We start from the raw sequence: 18,351 nt of genomic DNA, 5'->3' as shown, positions 1-18,351 counted from the left end.
ATGCTTTCTTTCTTTCTTTCCTTTTTTTTTTTTTTAAGCCAAACATCCCTTGGCTTAGTTTAGCAGCATTGTTAACCTCTGAAATGTAGGTAAGCTTACTGTCTCCAACACAGATGGGTCCAGAAATAGATTTCGTGGGTTATCCATTTACAATACCAAACTATCCTTTCTGATATCCACTATGAGGTTCTCCAAAGAGTTCCCCTTATTCTTAATGTCTAGAAAACCACAAATGCAATCTCATTAATGAGAACCACCACCAGGTTTAAGCCTCTCAGGGCCTGGGTACTCTGTTTCCTGGCCCCAGGCTGTGTCTTAACATAGAGAATATCCTGTAGAAGTCATAATAGGAATAGGGAAAACGATATCTCATTACAGTAAACATAAAACTAACTTTTGATAGAGCTGTTAGGAATTCTGTGCATGAGGTCCCAGATAATCAGATTTGACCTTCATGCTTCTGTGTAAGAGCGGGAGGGCCAATTTCCACTGCCGTGGAAATTTACTACCCGTGGCACAAAGAGAACAACAAATTAAGGAAGTCGTCATGCAACCTGGAGGAAGTAGACAATGCCAAATCCAACCTTTGCAACGTGAAGTTTGAGTACTGCAGCCAGAATGCATCACAGACCTAACCCACTGCAGACTAAAAGGTTTGCTGCAAATGCACCTACGTGAGGTTCAGAGGACCTGGAATCCACTTGACATCAAAACGCTGCAGGAAAGCTCCCAGGACTTTGGTCTGCATTTTTTGTTAATGGGAATAACACTCACTCCTGGGGTTCTTTGGTCTTTGTTAAGTTTATTTATTTTGCAAGAGAGAGAGAGAGACAGTGAGCTCGTAAGTGGGGAAGGGGCAGAGAGAGAGAGAGAGAGAGAGAGAGAGAGAGAGAATCCCAAGCAGGCTCATCAGCTCGGGGCGGGCGCTCAACCTCACAAACCATGCGATCATGACCTGAACCAAATTTCACGAGGGTCGCTTAACCGACGGAGCCACCCAAGTGCCCTTGGTCTGCATTTTTAAAACACCACACATGTAGCTGCTCAGCTAACTAAACAGATCAATAGAAACAAACCTTTGCAGGAGGGGAATTACTCTGGGCACCTGCAACTTTTTCTTCTTTTTATCTTCACCTGACCACCGAGAAAAGTACTTCAGGAGGGCAGCCTTGTGTGACGGTTACCCTAACACTCGGGTGCCAGCTGGCATTTGTCTCTGCTCATCTTCAGTGACTTCATTAATATTTTTATCTGTAGGATGTTCACGGATAAGAGTACTAACCTTAATTATATGCTAATCTGAACCAGATTCTTCTTCCATCGTTGACGGTCACTCACGTGTGCATCTGAGCTGTGAAAAGCTCCACAAACAACAGATATGGTTCAAGGCACGCGGGGCTCACACCCGCTTCCCAGAAGTTTTGAATCTGTGCTGCCGACACACTGGCCTCACGCCCTGGCCACAGATGATTGGATAGAGTGGGCCATGTGGTTCAAGGGCTATGGGTCGGCTGAGCCGACCAGATTCTCCTTCCTGGGGATTTGAACTGGTGGACTCAGATGCAGCTTGCCTCAGTGGTGGGAGCAGCCAAATGTGCCAGGAGGACGAAGAGGGGGAGCCGGAGGTAGAGAGAGACCAAGAGCGGTACGGAGAAAGACATCTTGAGCCACGAGGCCAGAGCTCATCTGAACCGTGAGACCCACAGCCGGAAACCTTAATTCTTGGCTCTCCTGGGCCCAGGCAACTGCCAAGGGAACTAGATGTACTTCCTGCCCTGTTGCTCTGTGGGGTTCTCGCTCTCGGACTCGCTTAAGTGCTTTTCTGTCATCACAACCCAAACTGCTTGGACAGAACCCAAAGCAGGTTAGGAACCTCCTATTGCTTGCATTCCCGACCAGGCTGACTTAGGCTCAGGCGATATTTCCTGCTGATCGTAAAACAGCCACTCAAGCCGCTAACCATTTCTCATTCGCAATGAAACCCACAGAGAACTGGGATTCATGGATTTTCCAAAGCTCTTCCTTCGTGCGGCAATTTAGCTCAGGGCCTCTCTTTGGCCCACCACGTAGGAATCCTGCAAATGCTAAGCAGAGCGGTGGTTGTGTGGAGCTCTGAAGACCGTCAGGAGCCAAGGTGAGATGAGTGTACCTGGGTCTTACAGCCTGGTGGAAAACCTGTTATTTTTTTTTTTTTTTAATTTTTTTTTTTTTTTTCAACGTTTATTTATTTTTGGGACAGAGAGAGACAGAGCATGAACAGGCGAGGGGCAGAGAGAGAGGGAGACACAGAATCGGAAACAGGCTCCAGGCTCTGAGCCATCAGCCCAGAGCCTGACGCGGGGCTCGAACTCACGGACCGCGAGATCGTGACCTGGTTGAAGTCGGACGCTTAACCGACTGCGCCACCCAGGCGCCCCAAAACCTGTTATTTAAGTATGCCCTCCTACCTCACTTGCCACCGAGAGGTATCTTCCTCTGTGCTGGTGATAAGCCTCCAGGCCTTCACTTTTCCTGATTTCAGCTGCGCACGGTGGGTGAGTCCTGCTTCTGACTTTGACAAATATCTGAGATGCACTCAAGTGTTCCTGCCATGGGTTTGCAGGTGCGGGCCGCCCGAGCCCTTGCTTTCTTTTAGCCACACCGCCCTGACCCTACATCGCTGTCTCCACCCTGGGGCCTGCAAGGAGGCTCTCAGAGCCCGGGCTGAGGTCAGGCCTCTTTCACAGGCATGGAACCAGGCCCATGTGCTCCCCTGACATCTCAAGTTTCGGTTCATGCTTAGAAATCCGTGACCCCACTTCATAACGTTTACTTAAGAACCTGTTTCTGGGTGAGGCCACTGTCCTTGGTTAATTTTAACCTCACTAGAGATAGAATGTTAGCAAAACTCGGTTTGACCTCTCATGTCTACTGTGGCCGTTCCATAGGTCATTGTGACTTGGTGACTATGTCAGGGGGTCACTGACTTCAGGAAGCTTCCCTCCCCAGGACATCTAAAAACGTGCTCTCTGTAAGTTCCGGAAACCGCAGGGGGAAATAATCCCACTTTGCTTCTTAGCTGTACTTGGCTCTCATTACCAACTTGCAACTTGGAATTTACTTGATATCTGTATGAGCTCTGTTCCAGTCACAATGATACGAGACCCATATCCTTCCCCACCGGAGCTTGAAATCCAGTAAAGAAATAAAGTGTCGTGATAAAGATGGACCAGTAACAGCAAAAACCCCACAAAACAACAACAACAAACGCACCGCTCTAGGCAAAATCCCAAGCCCCTACATAAATAGCATCAGAATCTATTGATTCTTTCTTGCAATCCCTGTTTCCGTGCTTCTGGGTGTGCTCTATAGGCCCGTGTCACATTGTGAACCCTTTGTTGTCCGTCTGTCTGCGGTAACACGTACAGAAAGGGAGAGGAAGCCTTTGGAAACTTTTACAGCAACTAGATCTCAAGGTAACATTTTTACTGTACTTTACAGAGATGCCACGTTGCAAAGGATTGGAAACTTTAAGAAGCTGTGCCTCTCTGTGAATCGTTTTACAAGCACCGTTCTGCCACAGGTTTCAAAGGGAAAAGGCCACGTTCCTTCCTGCTCTAAAAAGAAAGCCGTGCAGTGTTTCCTTCTCTTGTACAGCGCAAGATGTATTTTCATAGCTGTTTGCTCTTGTAAAGACATACAGGAGGGACAGCCGAAAATGCAACTACTAAATATCACGGGTCCCACGAGCAGATTCAAGTGTTCCGTTATTACCTTGTGAAATATAAACCGAGTGGAAACATTAATTTCTCATGTACCTACCACTGACTAATGCATTAAACATAGATCACACACTCACCAGTGCTGAGTTTTTCTTTTCATCTCTCCAGCATGTTGAATTATAGCTAAAGTGGGGGGAGGGAGGGTGCCTGGGTGGCCCAGTTGGTGAAGCATCCTACGTAGGCTCAGTTCATGATCTCACGGTTTGTGAGTTTGAGCCCTGCATTGGGCTCTCTGCTGTCAGCACAGAGCCTGCTTCGGATCCTCTGTCCCCCCTCTGTCTGCCCCTCCCCTGCTCTCTCTCCCTTGAACATAAATATTAAAAAATAAAATAAAATAAATTATAGCTAAAGGCCACTTCTGATAAGAAAGATGTATTTATCTTTCCCATTTAACTATAATAATACGAATATTTTATAACAAACGCCATTTTCACCATCAGCGCATCTCTGCTCCTTTTTTTATGTACAGGAGTCTGAAAGTTCCAGAACACTGAAGCAACTTTCCGGGTCTTTGCTCCCGCTGTTGATCATTTTGCACCAGCTGCTTCTCTTTCCCTGGCCCCGGGGGCCTTTCCATGAAGCTCAGTTCAGCAGACAAGCCAGCACCCAAAGGAAATACACACACATGCTGACAGGTACTTGAAGCACTTCCCAAGCTGTTTCCCGGATTTTGGCCTTGGGGATGGCAGTGATAACAAGAATTGGGGCCAGGAAAGTCTCAGGCTTTTGCATCTGTCCTGATAAATTTGTTGATCGATGGTAAGGTGCAGTGGAGTAAAGCTATACAGTGTCCATGAAGCATCTTAGCATTACTGACCTCGTTCTGCCTTTTCAGACTTGAGGGTGAAGAGAATAAAACTGTAAAATGCTGTGCTTATACCTGGTTTTAACACCCAACCTCTATTTGGTTCCAACCTCTATATGGTTACACCCATGTAAGGCTTTATAAATTAGGAACAAAAAAAATTATTTGCTTACAAATAAGCTATTTAAATGGGGGGGGGGGGAACCCCACATTTCTGTACATAGGAATGCTTTTTGGAACACATTCCCGGTTTAAATAAGCTACCTGTGCAGATGGGTTTTACAACCCAACCCATCTGGACTAAGCCGGAAATACTTAAAGCAAGCATTTTTTTCAGTTTACAGAAATCCTCTTGACTAAGTTTTCCAAGAATCATCACAAGGGACACTGATGGAAACAAAGGGACTTAAAGATCAGCCTAAGCCCTGATGACACTGATAATGAGGACCAATTGATCATTATATACAGAAAGTTGGGCTTGATGTTATTGATTTATTTATTTGTTATTTATTTATTTATTAAAAAAGTAATCTTTACGCCCAACATGGGGCTTTGAACTCATGACCCCGACGTCAAGGGTCACGTGCCCTACCGACCGAGCCAGCCAGGCGCCACCCAGAAAGTTGGTTTTTAAACAGAGAGTAGTCTTTTTCCAGAGACACCAGCCAGCATTAAACTTTCAATCCCACGCATGCTTCACCCACTTGGGCTGGCTTTGCCCCGTACTTGTTCCGACAGACCCCTCAACTCCTCAAACCCAGTCTACAACTTTCAAGTGCAGTCACACAGCACATACCTCTGGCTGGTCTACAGAGCACTTTGGCCTAGGGGATGTTGGATACGGGAGTGAGTGGTTTTCCATTACTTACAAACCCTGTTGATATTAAACCCAAACAGAATCCAGATACACTTTCGTTTTCTCGCCCTACAGGACAGGACGGGATTAAAACTAAAATGAATTAACAGAAGACCCAACCATTTTGAACAAGTAACATAAAAGTGATTGTACAATTTGGACCCACTTAATTTTGTGTCTGACTGTTAGACAGTCATTATGATGAAAACAGGACTTTTCTCTATAGAGAAAAGTGTACATAAATATGGTCAGTACTGAGGTAAACAATAGTCAACCTAATGACAGGTAACCCAATAGACTGTTAATGTTTTAGGTCCATAAAAATATATGTTGTTAGTTTTACATTTTACACAGTAACCAGTCTTAAGCAGTGGAAGCACATTCCTGTAAAAACAACCGTACCCCCTTAGGAACTTGCTATTTAAGTGAAAACTAACACTAATTCTGAATTAGTCATTTCTTTATTCACATTTGTATAGGTTTCCACATATGAGGTTAGCTGTCAGTCTAAAACTTTACCTTCTTTAATGTGGTACTCAGAACTTAGAATTTTTTTCCTCCACAAGATTAGCTTCGACAGAAATAAAATGGTCTTTCTTTGATCTCACTAAAATATGAGAAAAATCATCTGATCTAGAATAACAATTATTTTCATGCAAAATTCATTTGCAGGCAAGTCCTTGGAAAATTAACATAAATGTCCCCTGATTCGGGCTCTTCTTCTCTCCTGGAGGCCAGGCAGATTCTACACTGGCTTGTCTGGGTCTCTTTCCCATACATAGAGAAGGCCCTACAGCTTCCTCCATGGGCGGAAAGGACTTTGGTTCAAGACTGTGATGGCCCACATTCAAGAAACTCAAGTCGTCACGGTGGCCTGAATTATACAGAATTGATACAGTTCTTTGGGGACCTTTTAAATGGTGTGTGTTCGTAGGATGAAACCAGAAGCCACCTGTTATTATTTCTTCACTTTGGAGATGAAGTAGAACAGGATTTGCCTGATCCATTTGGTCACCCAAACCTCCCTTGCATTGGACGTCTGCATGGAAGTCTGGAGAAAATACTGAGATTAGAAGGCCATGATACAAAGAATGTGGAGAGTCAAAGAAGTCCAAGTACCAGGTGGGGGAATGAAACCTGCCCCTCTATCAGAAAGTCCATCTTGATGATAAAAAGTGTTCTGGGGACGGATGGTGGTGATGGTTGCACAACAGTGTGATGTCCTTAATGCCACTGAAGTGTACATTTGAAGGTGGTTAAGGGGCACCTGGGTGGCTCAGTCAGTTAAGCGTCTTGACTTTGGCTCAGGTCATGATCTTGGGGCTCTTGAGCTCAAGTCCCGCGTTGGGCTCTGTGCTGACAGCTCGGAGCCTGGAGCCTGCGTCGGATTCTGTGTCTCCCTCTCTCTCTCTGCCCCCCCCCCCCCCCCCCACTGCTTGCGCTCTGTCTCTTAAAGATGAATAAACGTTAAAAAAAACTTTTTTTAAAGATGGTTAAAATGGTAAATTTTGCCACAGTAAGAAAGTACATCTTGCCACAATAAGAAAGTCAGTCTTATACTACTATGCATATGACCCCTCAGTATGGACACATATGGCCAAAATTTAAAAGAAACATATTCTTAAGTCAGAAAGGGACAAGGGCGTATGTTTGCATTTTTGCTATAATCTTCTCATCATTAAAACATGTGAGGTTAGAAAGACATTAAATGTTGGCATCATATAGGAAATTCACCTCCAGGTTCTTGTTGGCATTTAAAAGTGGTGCTAATTTATATGCAGTTCCCTCTAATTCATGTGTTATTCATTATACAACTGAATTAAAAATCAAACAAAACTGGAAACACCCAATACCTCCTCTCAAATTCTTGACTCAATGCCTTCTGCAAACGTGGCAATTATTTAAAGGTCTTTACTTTTTACTTTCTTTGTACTGGGATTCCCCTTTTCCACAATTTGGTCTTGCCCCATCCTGCCCTGCCCCCCAACACAAGGTTAAGGATAAACATAACTGATTAGTATGTCACAGAGCTTTGGGCTGCTAATCCCTGGGAAAAAGTTCTTCCTTTCAATCCTGGACTGGTGTGGAAATCATAACACTGACTAAGGAGATGCCAAGTGAGTGGTAAGGTACAAACACTGGGTAGGTGCCTGGACAGCTCACCTGGAACCAAAGCCTAGAACAGACATGCCATGAGTATCAGTCACAGTGACCTGCTACAGGCCGTCACTGTAGCTGCCTACGAACACAAAGGGTAGGGTCCATTTTCTCATGGTCACAGTAATGTATCATGGGAAGAACTTTCAATGGGGTCAGTTAAATGACAGGAGTTATGCAAAACCATAGACACTTCCAAGCAGGAACGTGCTAGAAAGATCAATGAAGAACTCCCGTTTAAAACAAAAAGAAGAACTCTTGTTTCGTGTGGCTATCAGGGTGACAGAAAGCCCCTTGGTCTGAGCTAATTGCTTTCCAACTCTTCTACCAGGAAACTAACTGAGAGCAGGCACAGCACAGTGTGCATTAGACGTCCGGCTTGAGTAGTACACACAAGTGATTATCCCCAGTACAAAAGATCTGGATGTTGTTTTCATCTGCCACAGCAATTAATTTTATTTCTACTAGCACAGCAGTATGAACATGGGAGAAAACATTAGCATCAAAAACATTAAGTCGCTCTTAGAAAGGATTTGTAACTTTGAAGTAGCAGACCATTAGGCAAGATTTTAAAAGCTATTTTGTATTTATTGAAGTTCAAAACAGCCTAGCAAAGTACCTTCAAAATAAAGATGACCAAAATAAACTAGAAAAATATTTCCAAAATAAAGATGACCAAAAATTCGTTAGCTCGAGCGTATTAGTTGTCAGTTGCTGCTCTAACCTAACACATTACCATAAACTTAGTGACTTAACACAAGCGTATTATCTTACAGTTGTGCAGGTTAGAGATCCGACACGGGTTCCGTCCCACTGGGCCAAAATCAAGGTGTGGGCAGGGCCACGTTCCTTTCTGGGGGCCTTGGGGAAGACTCTGTTCTCTTCCCTTTTCACCTTCAGAGACCATCCACATTCCATGGGTCATGGCTCCTTCCTCCATCTTCAGAGCCAGAAATAATGCGTCTCTCTCTCTCTCTCTGTTGTTATTTTACATTTTCCTCTGATCCTGACCCTCTCCCAATTCCTCTCCTCCCCTCTTAAGGACCCTTGGGATTACACTGGGCCCACCTGGAGAACCCAGAACAACCTCCCAGGTCAGATTAGTACCTTCATCCCACCTGCAATCTTCTTCTTCTTTGCCATCTAACCCAACGTATTCCCAGGTCCCAGGGATTTGGACACAGGCATGGGGATCGGGGGTGGCATTATTTTACCTACCACACGTTAAATACACAGGTAAATACACATTAGATACACCACAGTTAGTATTTTGTAATTGTTCAATAGTTGTCATTCAGTTACCTTAATCTACAGAATTAATCTTTTTTATCATAAAACATATTCAACTGGCCAGATGCAACAGTAACAAAAAAGTGTAAAGTGATATAAAACAAATTGTACAAGATTACAAAGTAGTGATGATTTGTGTGTGTGTGTGTGTTCATATATGTATATATAAAACTATACAATGTATATACATGTGTATGCGTGTGTGTGTGTGTGTGTGTGTGTGTGTGTGTGTACACATACCCCATTCACATAGTTTTACAGTTAATTAAGTGGTTCTAGAAAATCAATATGCCATAAAGATTCCTGGGAAAGTAATGCTTATAAAATAAGGCCATGTTTATAAAGATCTCAAATCAAAGACAAGGTTCCTAATGAGAACATCCAGGTTACAGACAAATTCGTTCCTGGTTAGTCCTTTCCCCTTCTCCTCTCGCTTTCTTTCCTGTTGTACTGCCCAGATTTCCTTTCCCGGTGCCCTTAACGGCCTGTGGCATGTGAAATGACTAGAGCCCGTGTGAACAAGGTCAAACCACCAAACACAAATAGGCCGGTTTGGAGGAAGTCGCTGGAAAACAGAAGCATGCCATTCGTGCACCTCTGTGTCCAGGGCACCTGCAGCTCCGGAGAAGAAGGTCCCGCCCCTTTCAATGGTCGCAACACCAGCTTTGGTTCTCCACCTGGACTTTGCTTGAACGTGTGACCGCTGTGAACGGCGAGGGCCGGTGCCCAGCCCACGCCAGACTTAAAAGACAGGAATGTGATAGTGGCGGTCATTCTCCGTCAGCAGGGAGATCTCGGGCCACTCCCTGAACGGCAAGTCTGGGTAGCAGACCTCAAAGTCTCTGGAGTTAAACTTGAACAGTCTGAACACTTTTATCTTTATTTCAAGGGAGTGTCCAAGAATAAACATATCGATCTGGAGAAGAGACGAGAGAGAGGTCACAAACACACATTTCCAATTTCCCGCCCCCACCAGGGGAGGGAGCGTGTTCTCCTGAAGCTTAGGAAGCAGTGCCCTTGCTTAGGAACCAGACCCACACATGAACCACCGAAAGGCCAGCGTCAGGAACAAATGCCCACGATGCGGAAGGCAGGGGACAAGCAGAGGAACATCTCTGTAGACCAGCATGAAGTTACAGGGGGTAAAAAACAAACAAACAAAAAAAAACTAATAAAAAGTAAAGGATGCTCACTCACAGTTAAAATCACACTGTTTTCCAACTAGTTTTAGATAAATTTTTGTAAAAAAATGGCAGGTAATTTTGCACACCGCCTAAGAGAGCAAAGCAAAACAAAAGAAAACCTCTTTTCTATGGGAATGAAAAAGTCTTATCTGGATTTTAAAGTTGTTAACAACTTCTTTTTTTTAACCTAAAGTTGATTTATTAGTTTTAATCATCTCTACACCCAACATGGGACTTCAACTCACGACCCGGAGATCAAGAGTCGTATGCTCTTCCGACTGAGCCAGCCGGGCGCCCCTAGGATTTTTCCAATAGTGTCTATTTATCTGCACTAAGGAACCAAACGCTTTCCCAAACATTATCTCCTTGTCCGGCTGGACTTTCTCTCGGTTAAACTCTGCTGTGGGAGAACTGCCACCATCTGAGAAGCAGAGTGAAAGCTCAGAAGGGCCTCCAGCACTGCTCAGGGGCCACGGGGCTTGACAGACACACGGCACACTGCACGGAGCAGTGAGGTTTTTACTCTTCTTTTCCTCCTTTCAGGGGCAACGACATCAAGCCACTGCTTCGCCGCAGGTGGGTTTATCAGCTGAAAGTAAACTCCACACACCTGTGTGTTTAGGCACTGCCATGGGGTCCTGAACACATTCTCCTGCCCCAATTACCTGCTCCAGTCCACATGTGTCGCCCACAGAATTCAGGTGGTTCATCATGAAGCTCAAAGGGTCAGAGGATGTTTCCCGGGAAAACAGGAGCCGAAAAAGACCGGGAATGACTTTCTGAGTCTTCATTTGCTCATAAACTTCAGTGACTTGATAGAGCATGATGAACTTTAGAGCTTCGTAAAGTTTATATTCCAGAATCGCATCAGAAAAGAGGATGTTGCACATACTTCCTCTCTTGTGATAATCTTTAATTCCACTAAATTCAGTCCACTGGAAACACAGATGTGAGAGTGAGATTTACAGGGTAGAGGTGAATACCGACAGCATGGCATAGTTTTAAAGTACGTATAAAAATAAACCAGAGATTAATAGAGGGGACCTTTAACTTTTCATTTTTGACCCTGATTTTTTACATTTTTTTTTCAACGTTTATTTATTTTTGGGACAGAGAGAGACAGAGCATGAACGGGGGAGGGGCAGAGAGAGAGGGAGACACAGAATCGGAAACAGGCTCCAGGCTCTGAGCCATCAGCCCAGAGCCTGACGCGGGGCTCGAACTCACAGACCGCGAGATCGTGACCTGGCTGAAGTCGGACGCTTAACCGACTGTGCCACCCAGGCGCCCCTGACCCTGATTTTTTAAAAAAAAATTTTAATGTTTATTTATTTCCGAGAGAGAGAGTGAGAGAGAGCGTGAGCGGGGGAAGGCCGGAGAGAGAGGGAGACACAGAATCCAAAGCAGGCTCCAGGCTCCGAGCTGTCGTAGGGCTCGAACTCACAAACCACGAGATCATGAGCTGAAGGCGGACGTTCAACCGACTGAGCCACCAGGCGCCCCTGACCCCGATTTTTTTAACCACAAGTATATATTACTTTTATAATAACAAACTAGCTTAAATATCTTTCAAAAAAGCACCACCGATTAGGTAAAAAACCAAGCAAGTCAGTTTCCTAAGACAGCTTAATACAGCTGGGTCGCACGGCAGATATTCCACAGACGAACAGTAATAACTAGTATTCTTTGCCACTCACCATGTGCCAAGCACGGTTTAAAGCCACATGTATTAACTTATTCAATCCTCACAATAACAGTACAAGGGACACAATATTCACATATCGGTTTTACTCATCAAAAAACCACAGCACAGAAATTTTACGGTATTTACTGGGGAGGGTTCATTTCAACAATTCCAAATCTGTGTCTATTAAAAGGCAGGAAAACTCTTAGTTCAAATGACAGCGTCTGTGGTGTCCCCAAGTTATTAATGGGGCACATTCCAGAAGTGCATTTCTGAATGCCCTGTCTGGACCTTGCACCACATCTCTCTGGGGAAAACGAAGGTACGGGACTGTTAAGGTTTCCTGGCCAGCCCACAAAGGCCTCCTGAACCCATAACGGGCCTAATTATCACGTACAACGCTGCTCTCGTTGGTTACTTGGGAGGAGAAAGAACAGGAAAGCCCATCGTCAGCTCCTAGAAGAGGCGCTCCTGCCCACAGGTCCTCCCCGAGAGGCATCGGGTGACAGGCCTGACAGAGAAGAGTCACTCACTGCACCCGGGTGTGTGCTTTCATTCCTCGTCTGTTCTTCCCCCAGACACTCACCTGCGTTTTCAATAATTCCACACATTTACGTAACTTTCCAAACACATTGGAACCTGTATACTTCTCAGGACCAAAACTGTATTGCTGGATCCAATTACAACCTTGTGAAAAGAGCAGTTTTTCAGGAAGCTTGAAAAGGAAGGAGATGCCAACCGTGATTAGTACCTCAACGTTTATGACATTACAACCTAGAATATGTCATGGCACACGATCTTATCTCACTCAGGAATCTCCATTTAAAAAGACTAAATAAAAACATAGAGTTTCTTCTTTTAGATCTGTGGATTAAGGGATTTGGATCATATTCTTTCCCTCTTTTTTTTTTTTCTTTTTTTTTTGAGAGAGAGAGAGAGGGAGCACAAGCAGGAGAGAGGGGCAGAGAGGGAGAGAATCTTTTCCTTTTTTAATGTTTCCTTATTTATTTTTGAGAGAGTGAGAGGCAGAGACAGAGCATGAGTGGGGGAGGGGGCAGAGGGAGAGAAAGAGAGAATCTCAAGCAGGCTCCATGCTCAGCGTGGAGCCCGACTTGGGGCTTGATCCCACGAACCACGAGACCATGACCTGAGCCGAAACCAAGAGTTGGACACTTGACCCACTGGGCCACCCAGGCACCCCACAGAGAGAGACAGAATCTTAAGTGGGCTCCACACCTAGCATGGAGCCCGACGCGGGTCTCAAACTCACAACTGTGAGATCAGATGACGACCTGAGCCAACATTCAAGAGTTGGATGCTTAACCGACTGAGCCGCCCAGGTGCCCCTGGATCGTATTCTTCTTCTTTTTTTTTGTTTTAATGTTTATTTTTGAGAGAGAGAGAGAGACAAAGTACAAGGAGAGGGGGAGAGAGAGAGAGAGAAAGGGAGACACAGAATCCAAAGCAGGATCCAGGCTCCAAGCTGTCAGCACAGAGCCTGATGTGGGACTTGAACCCACAAACTGTGAAATCATCACCTGAGCTGAAGTCAGACGCTTAACCGACTGAGCCACCCAGGCGCCCCGTGGATCATATTCTTAATTTACAATTTCACAGCTGATGAAAACCTACATGAAGATTTTGTCTATGAAACCATCTTTCTGCATAAAACACTTCCCAAACTGCCTAGGTATATCCGTTTAGAAATTATGTTTACCCTAACAACGCTAGAATACCGTAGCATATCGTGGAGCATATGGATTTTAGAATAAGGCACTTGGGGGTCCAAACCTCACTCTGTCACTCACCAGCCAAGAGACTCCTCAACCAGTGCAAATTATTTACCCTCTGAGCCTCATCCTCTACCATAAATCAAGGACAAGATATCCATTTTACAGGACTCCGGCTGGGACTAAGTAAGACCACAGAATTTGTAAGACTCTGATCCAGTGAAGGGATCTAACCCATACCCCACCCGGCTGAGCCTGGGGAACCCCGGGGTGTGGCCGTATTCTCTGTCCTCAGCAGCTGGCCGCGGGGCTGGCACCCTGCACACACTTGATGAGTGCTTCCTAGATAAAATGAAACTAATAAAAGCAACTCTCAAGGAAGAAATGGGAAGGAAATAGAGCATGTGCAGCTATATATATGCATATACTTTATATACTCCTATTTCTTTGTGCTTCTGCCCTTAAATGTACATCCTAGGTTGAACTTCCTGCATTCAAAATAAAAATTCAGGTTGTTCATCAAGAATGTACTGCCTCAGGGCACCTCAGTGGCTCAGTTGGTTGAGCGTCCGACTCTCAATTTCAGTTCAGGTCACGATCCCAGGGTTGTGGGATCGAGCCCTGCATCGGGCTCCATGCTGAGTGTAGAGCCTGCTTCAGATATTCTCTTTCTCTCCCTCTCTGCCCCTTGCCCCTACTCATGCTCGCTGTCTCTCTCTCTCTCTCTCTCTCCCTAAAAAGTAAAAAACAAAAAATAAAGAATAAAAATAAATAAAATAAAATAAAATAAAGAATATATTGCCTTATACCATTAAAATGAAAAAAAAAACCAACAAGGCACAGACTGGGAGAAAATATTTGCAAATCACATATCTGATAAAGCACTTGTGTTCAGAATATATAAAGAAATCTCAAAATCCAATCAATAATAAAATAAGAAGGGGCAAAAGATTTGAACAGACACTTCTGTAAAAAGATAATAATGGATGGCCAATAAGCACATGGAAAGATGTTCATCCCTCCTCACTAGCAGAATGCCCACTAAAAGCACAGTGACGCCAGCGCACATCTATCACAATGGCTAAAAAACCCAAAAAACAAAAAACCCCAAATCTGACAATCCTGGTTAGAACTGGGAACAACTGGAACTCTTACACACTACTGGTGGAAATGCAAAATGGCCACACCACACGGGATATCAGTTTGGTAGGTTCTTATGAACTTGGACCTACACCTACCATATGAGCCAACAATCTCACTCCTAGGCATTCGCCCAAAAGGAATGAAAACTTCCATTCATACAAAATCTTGTACGGGATTGTCAAAAACTAGAGATAATCCAGATGTCCTTCAACTGAAGAACGGATAAACAAACTATGTCATACTTACATCAAGGAATATCACTCAACAGTAAAAAGGAATGAACTACAAATTCACAGAATGTGGATGAATTGAAATGCATTTTTTAAAAAAGTTTTTTAATGTTTTATTTTTGAGAGACAGAGAGAGAGTATGAGCAGGCGAAGGAACAGAGAAAGAGAGACAGACAGACAGAATCCAAAGCAGGCTCCAGGCTCAGAGCTGTTAGCACAGAGCCCGACGCGAGGCTTGAACTCGTGAACCACGAGATCATGACCTGAGCCGAAGTCGGACGCTTAACTGACTGAGCCACCCAGGCACCCCTGAATTGCAATGCATTTTGCTAAGCGAGAGAAGTCAGATGCAAAAGGCTACACACTGGATAGTTCATTGATATGACATTCTGGAAAAGGTAAAACCATAGGGTCTTAAGACCAACCAGCGATGGCCCTGGGCTAGGGGTGAGGAAGGGCTGACTACAAAGGAACAGTGGAGAATCTCTGGAGCGCTCTATGCGTTTGTTAAACCTCAAATAACCGTAGAGTAAAAAAGTGAGTTTCAGTAGACCACCTTGCTTCTGAAGAATGGATGCCCTTCTCAAGCAAAGATGGTGGCATCCAAAGCAAACACAACTGAGCATGGCGGCCTTTCTGAGACGGAGGGGGCCACAGGGCCTTCGAAGGCTCCTTCAACCTCGGGACGCACAAAGCCGCCCACTGAAGACCCAGCCATCTGCGCTACAGTTCTTGTCAACGCAACGTTCCCCGCCCCCCCCCCCCCCGCCCCGTTTCCAGCGGACATACCTTCACAATGTCTTTTTCTTTCATCCACGATGGAAAGGAGAGGCCCTGGCTGAATATCTGAAACAACACTGACCTCAGTGCGTCATAGTTGTCTCTCTTTACTTGTCGGACACATTTGATGTGATGCCTCCAAAACAGCTCCTCGTAAGCCTGTCCACACAAAAACAGAAAGTTCGTTTTCAAACCCTCTGGATAAGGGAATAGAGAGAGTGAATTCACTGTATTGTCAGTGAGGCATTACCCCCAAAGAAAGGGGGCAACAGAGACAATAACAATTATAAATTATGAATGCAACCACATGTCACTATTTTATTCTGAGAGCAGGGGAGGTGAGCAGGGGAGGGACAGAGAGAGAGGGAAAGAGAGAATCCCAAGCAGGCTCCGCACTACCAGCACATAGCCCAATGCGGGGCTCGAATCAATGAACGAGGAGACCATGACCTGAGCCGAGATCAAAAGTCAGAGGCTTAACCGACTGAGCCATCCAGATACCCCATGAGGACATGTCATTTCAAAGGGACACTTGTGGGGCACCTGGCGGTTCGGTAGGTTAAGCGGCGACTTTGGCTCAGATCATGATCTCGTGGTTCGTGGGTTTAAGCCCCATGTTGGGCTCTGTGCTGACAGCCTGGAGCTTGAAGTCTCCTTCGGATTCTGTATCTTCCCCCTCTCTCTCTCTCTCTCTTAAAAATAAATAAACATTAAAAATTCTTTAAATAAAAATAAAAAAAATAAAAGGACATTTGTGTGTATTCAGTCCGTGTCATGCTTTTTCAACTGACACCTTCCTGGAAGCCCAGGAGCAAAAGAATGCCATTTAGGGGTGATGATGGCTATAATGTGACCAAAGGGAAAAGAAAATACTATATACGTTTAAGACCTCGCTAAAAATGACTTGAAACAAAAATTTCTTTTTTTTTAATTTTTAAAAAATGTTTATTTATTATTGAGAAACAGAGACAGAGCACAAGCAGGGGAGGGGCAGAGAGAAGGGGACACACAGAATCGGAAGCAGGCTCCAGGCTCTGAGCTGTCAACACAGAGCCCAACGCGGGGCTCAAACTCACAAACCGCGAGATCATGACCGGAGCCAAAGTTGGACGCTTAACCGACTGAGCCACCCAGGCGCCCCTTGAAATAAAAACTTCTCGTTGCTGACAAGGTTGGATAGCACCGCTGGGAAAAGTTACCAAGGTCGGTCCAATGGAAAATTCTAAAACTCCTCAGAATTTTACATCCAGGTGCCTAATCCCTGCAAAGACAGAAGTCCCCCCTGCTTGTCCAGAGAGCCCGTAGGCTTGGCGGGCAGAGCTGAAGAGTGCCACCCTCGAGTTTCCTGAAGTGACAGCCTACGGTACGCCATCGTCCACGCCCTCAGTAAAGCAGGGCGGAATGTTAGTTTCCTGATTTTTACACACAAATTCCCCATCGTCCGTGACCTGTATAAACTGACGCACCTTCCGCATCAGCTTGGCACGCGGCGTCTCTCCCTTCCATTCTCTCGCAGAGTAACTAAGGAGATCGACCTCCGCCTCCACGCTGAGGTTCCCTGGACCAAATCAGATAGGAAAGGTGGTGAATTTTCCCTTTTCCTCGCCCTTCTTGAACCCTCCCTGCACCTTAGAAATAAGAAAACATGACAATACTTACTTTTGAACTTTCTCTGCAGATATCCAATCCACCTAAAAGGTAAAGGGAAAATAATATCAAAAATCTACTCTGGAAAGCACGGGTCTATTGGTGAAACCGGAGGATAATACAACCACCTACCATTTCAGCCGGCGCCCTAAATAGGAGTGCATCCTCCTCACGTAGCAGAGGGCAGCCACCAGGAATGCTACCGCCAGCGTCACTGAGCCCCTGGCTACCTTCCACGCAGTATCCAAGGCTTGGCTGGTGACCAGCGTCCAGGAGTGAACCTGGTCACTTCCTGCAAAAATTTAATAATAGAAAAAAGACACGTCACAATTACCCAAGTCAGCTTTAAGGGAGGGAAATATATCGCTCATTGTACCCGCCAAGTGTCTGTCATTGAGTACATGAACAGTTTTTAAGGCATTCAAAAATTCAATCTGAAAGTTAAAGAAACACCCAGTTCTCCTCTAATCAATGTCATATGTAAGAATGTCTTTGTCCCACACAATTCACGAGGAATAATCATAGAGCATAGGCTTCGGAATCCCTCAGACCTGTTCAAACCCGTGTCTCGACTACCCTGGCTGTGTGACTGTGAGAAAGCTCACTGCTCTACTCCCAACTGTCTTGACTGCAACACTGGGGAAAAATGCCGATCTCCCCGGAGAAAGATGGAATGAAATTAATTAAGAATGCACCCTGTGTTGCATATCTGCTGAATCCGAGAACGGTTCCAGCAGGGATCCTGCTCCACACCAGAGTCCTCCAGTGATGCCACCACCATGTACATCTGCCCACTTGGGTTTGTTTTGTTTGTTTTTTAAGTAGAGAGAGAGCACAATTGGAGGAGGGGGCAGAGGGAGAGAGAGAAAATCTCCAGCAGGCTCCACGCTCAGCGCAGAGCCCAACGTGGGACTCAATCCCACAACCTCGGGATCATGACCTGAGCTGAAATCAGGAGTTGGACACTCAATTGACAGAGTGACCCAGGTGCCCCGCCTTTTTTTTTTTTTTTTTTTTAAATTTTAGAGCCACTTGGATATTCTTAAAGCATTAGGAGCGATGACAGATGGCATCACCTTAACAC

The 18,351-nt window shown here is 45.0% G+C and overlaps 1 protein-coding gene across 5 annotated transcripts in view; it reads right to left on the bottom strand.

Annotated features, from left to right (window-relative positions):
- Positions 1-8,019: 8,019 nt before the first annotated feature.
- OTULINL (OTU deubiquitinase with linear linkage specificity like) overlaps positions 8,020-18,351 on the bottom strand; it is a 31,682-nt gene continuing 21,350 nt past the window's right edge. For 2 of the 5 annotated variants that reach the window (XM_025924342.2, XM_086676273.1), the window contains 7 exons: positions 17,400-17,559; positions 17,280-17,311; positions 17,087-17,178; positions 15,630-15,779; positions 12,324-12,452; positions 10,719-10,988; positions 8,020-9,785 (listed from right to left, as the gene is read on the bottom strand). In XM_025924342.2, the coding sequence (XP_025780127.1) occupies positions 9,612-9,785; positions 10,719-10,988; positions 12,324-12,452; positions 15,630-15,779; positions 17,087-17,178; positions 17,280-17,311; positions 17,400-17,559 (1,007 nt within the window). In that variant the 3' untranslated portion in view covers positions 8,020-9,611. The other 3 variants (XM_086676245.1, XM_086676255.1, XM_086676264.1) reach the window with 3 other exon arrangements.

The sequence above is a fragment of the Puma concolor genome, chromosome A1, assembly GCF_028749965.1.
Source record: "Puma concolor isolate L17-30 chromosome A1, mPumCon1.1.hap2, whole genome shotgun sequence".
In the NCBI taxonomy this organism is placed as follows: domain Eukaryota; kingdom Metazoa; phylum Chordata; class Mammalia; order Carnivora; family Felidae; genus Puma; species Puma concolor.
Note: the sequence above shows the minus strand (reverse complement) of the source record. Positions and strands in the feature narration are given on the sequence as shown.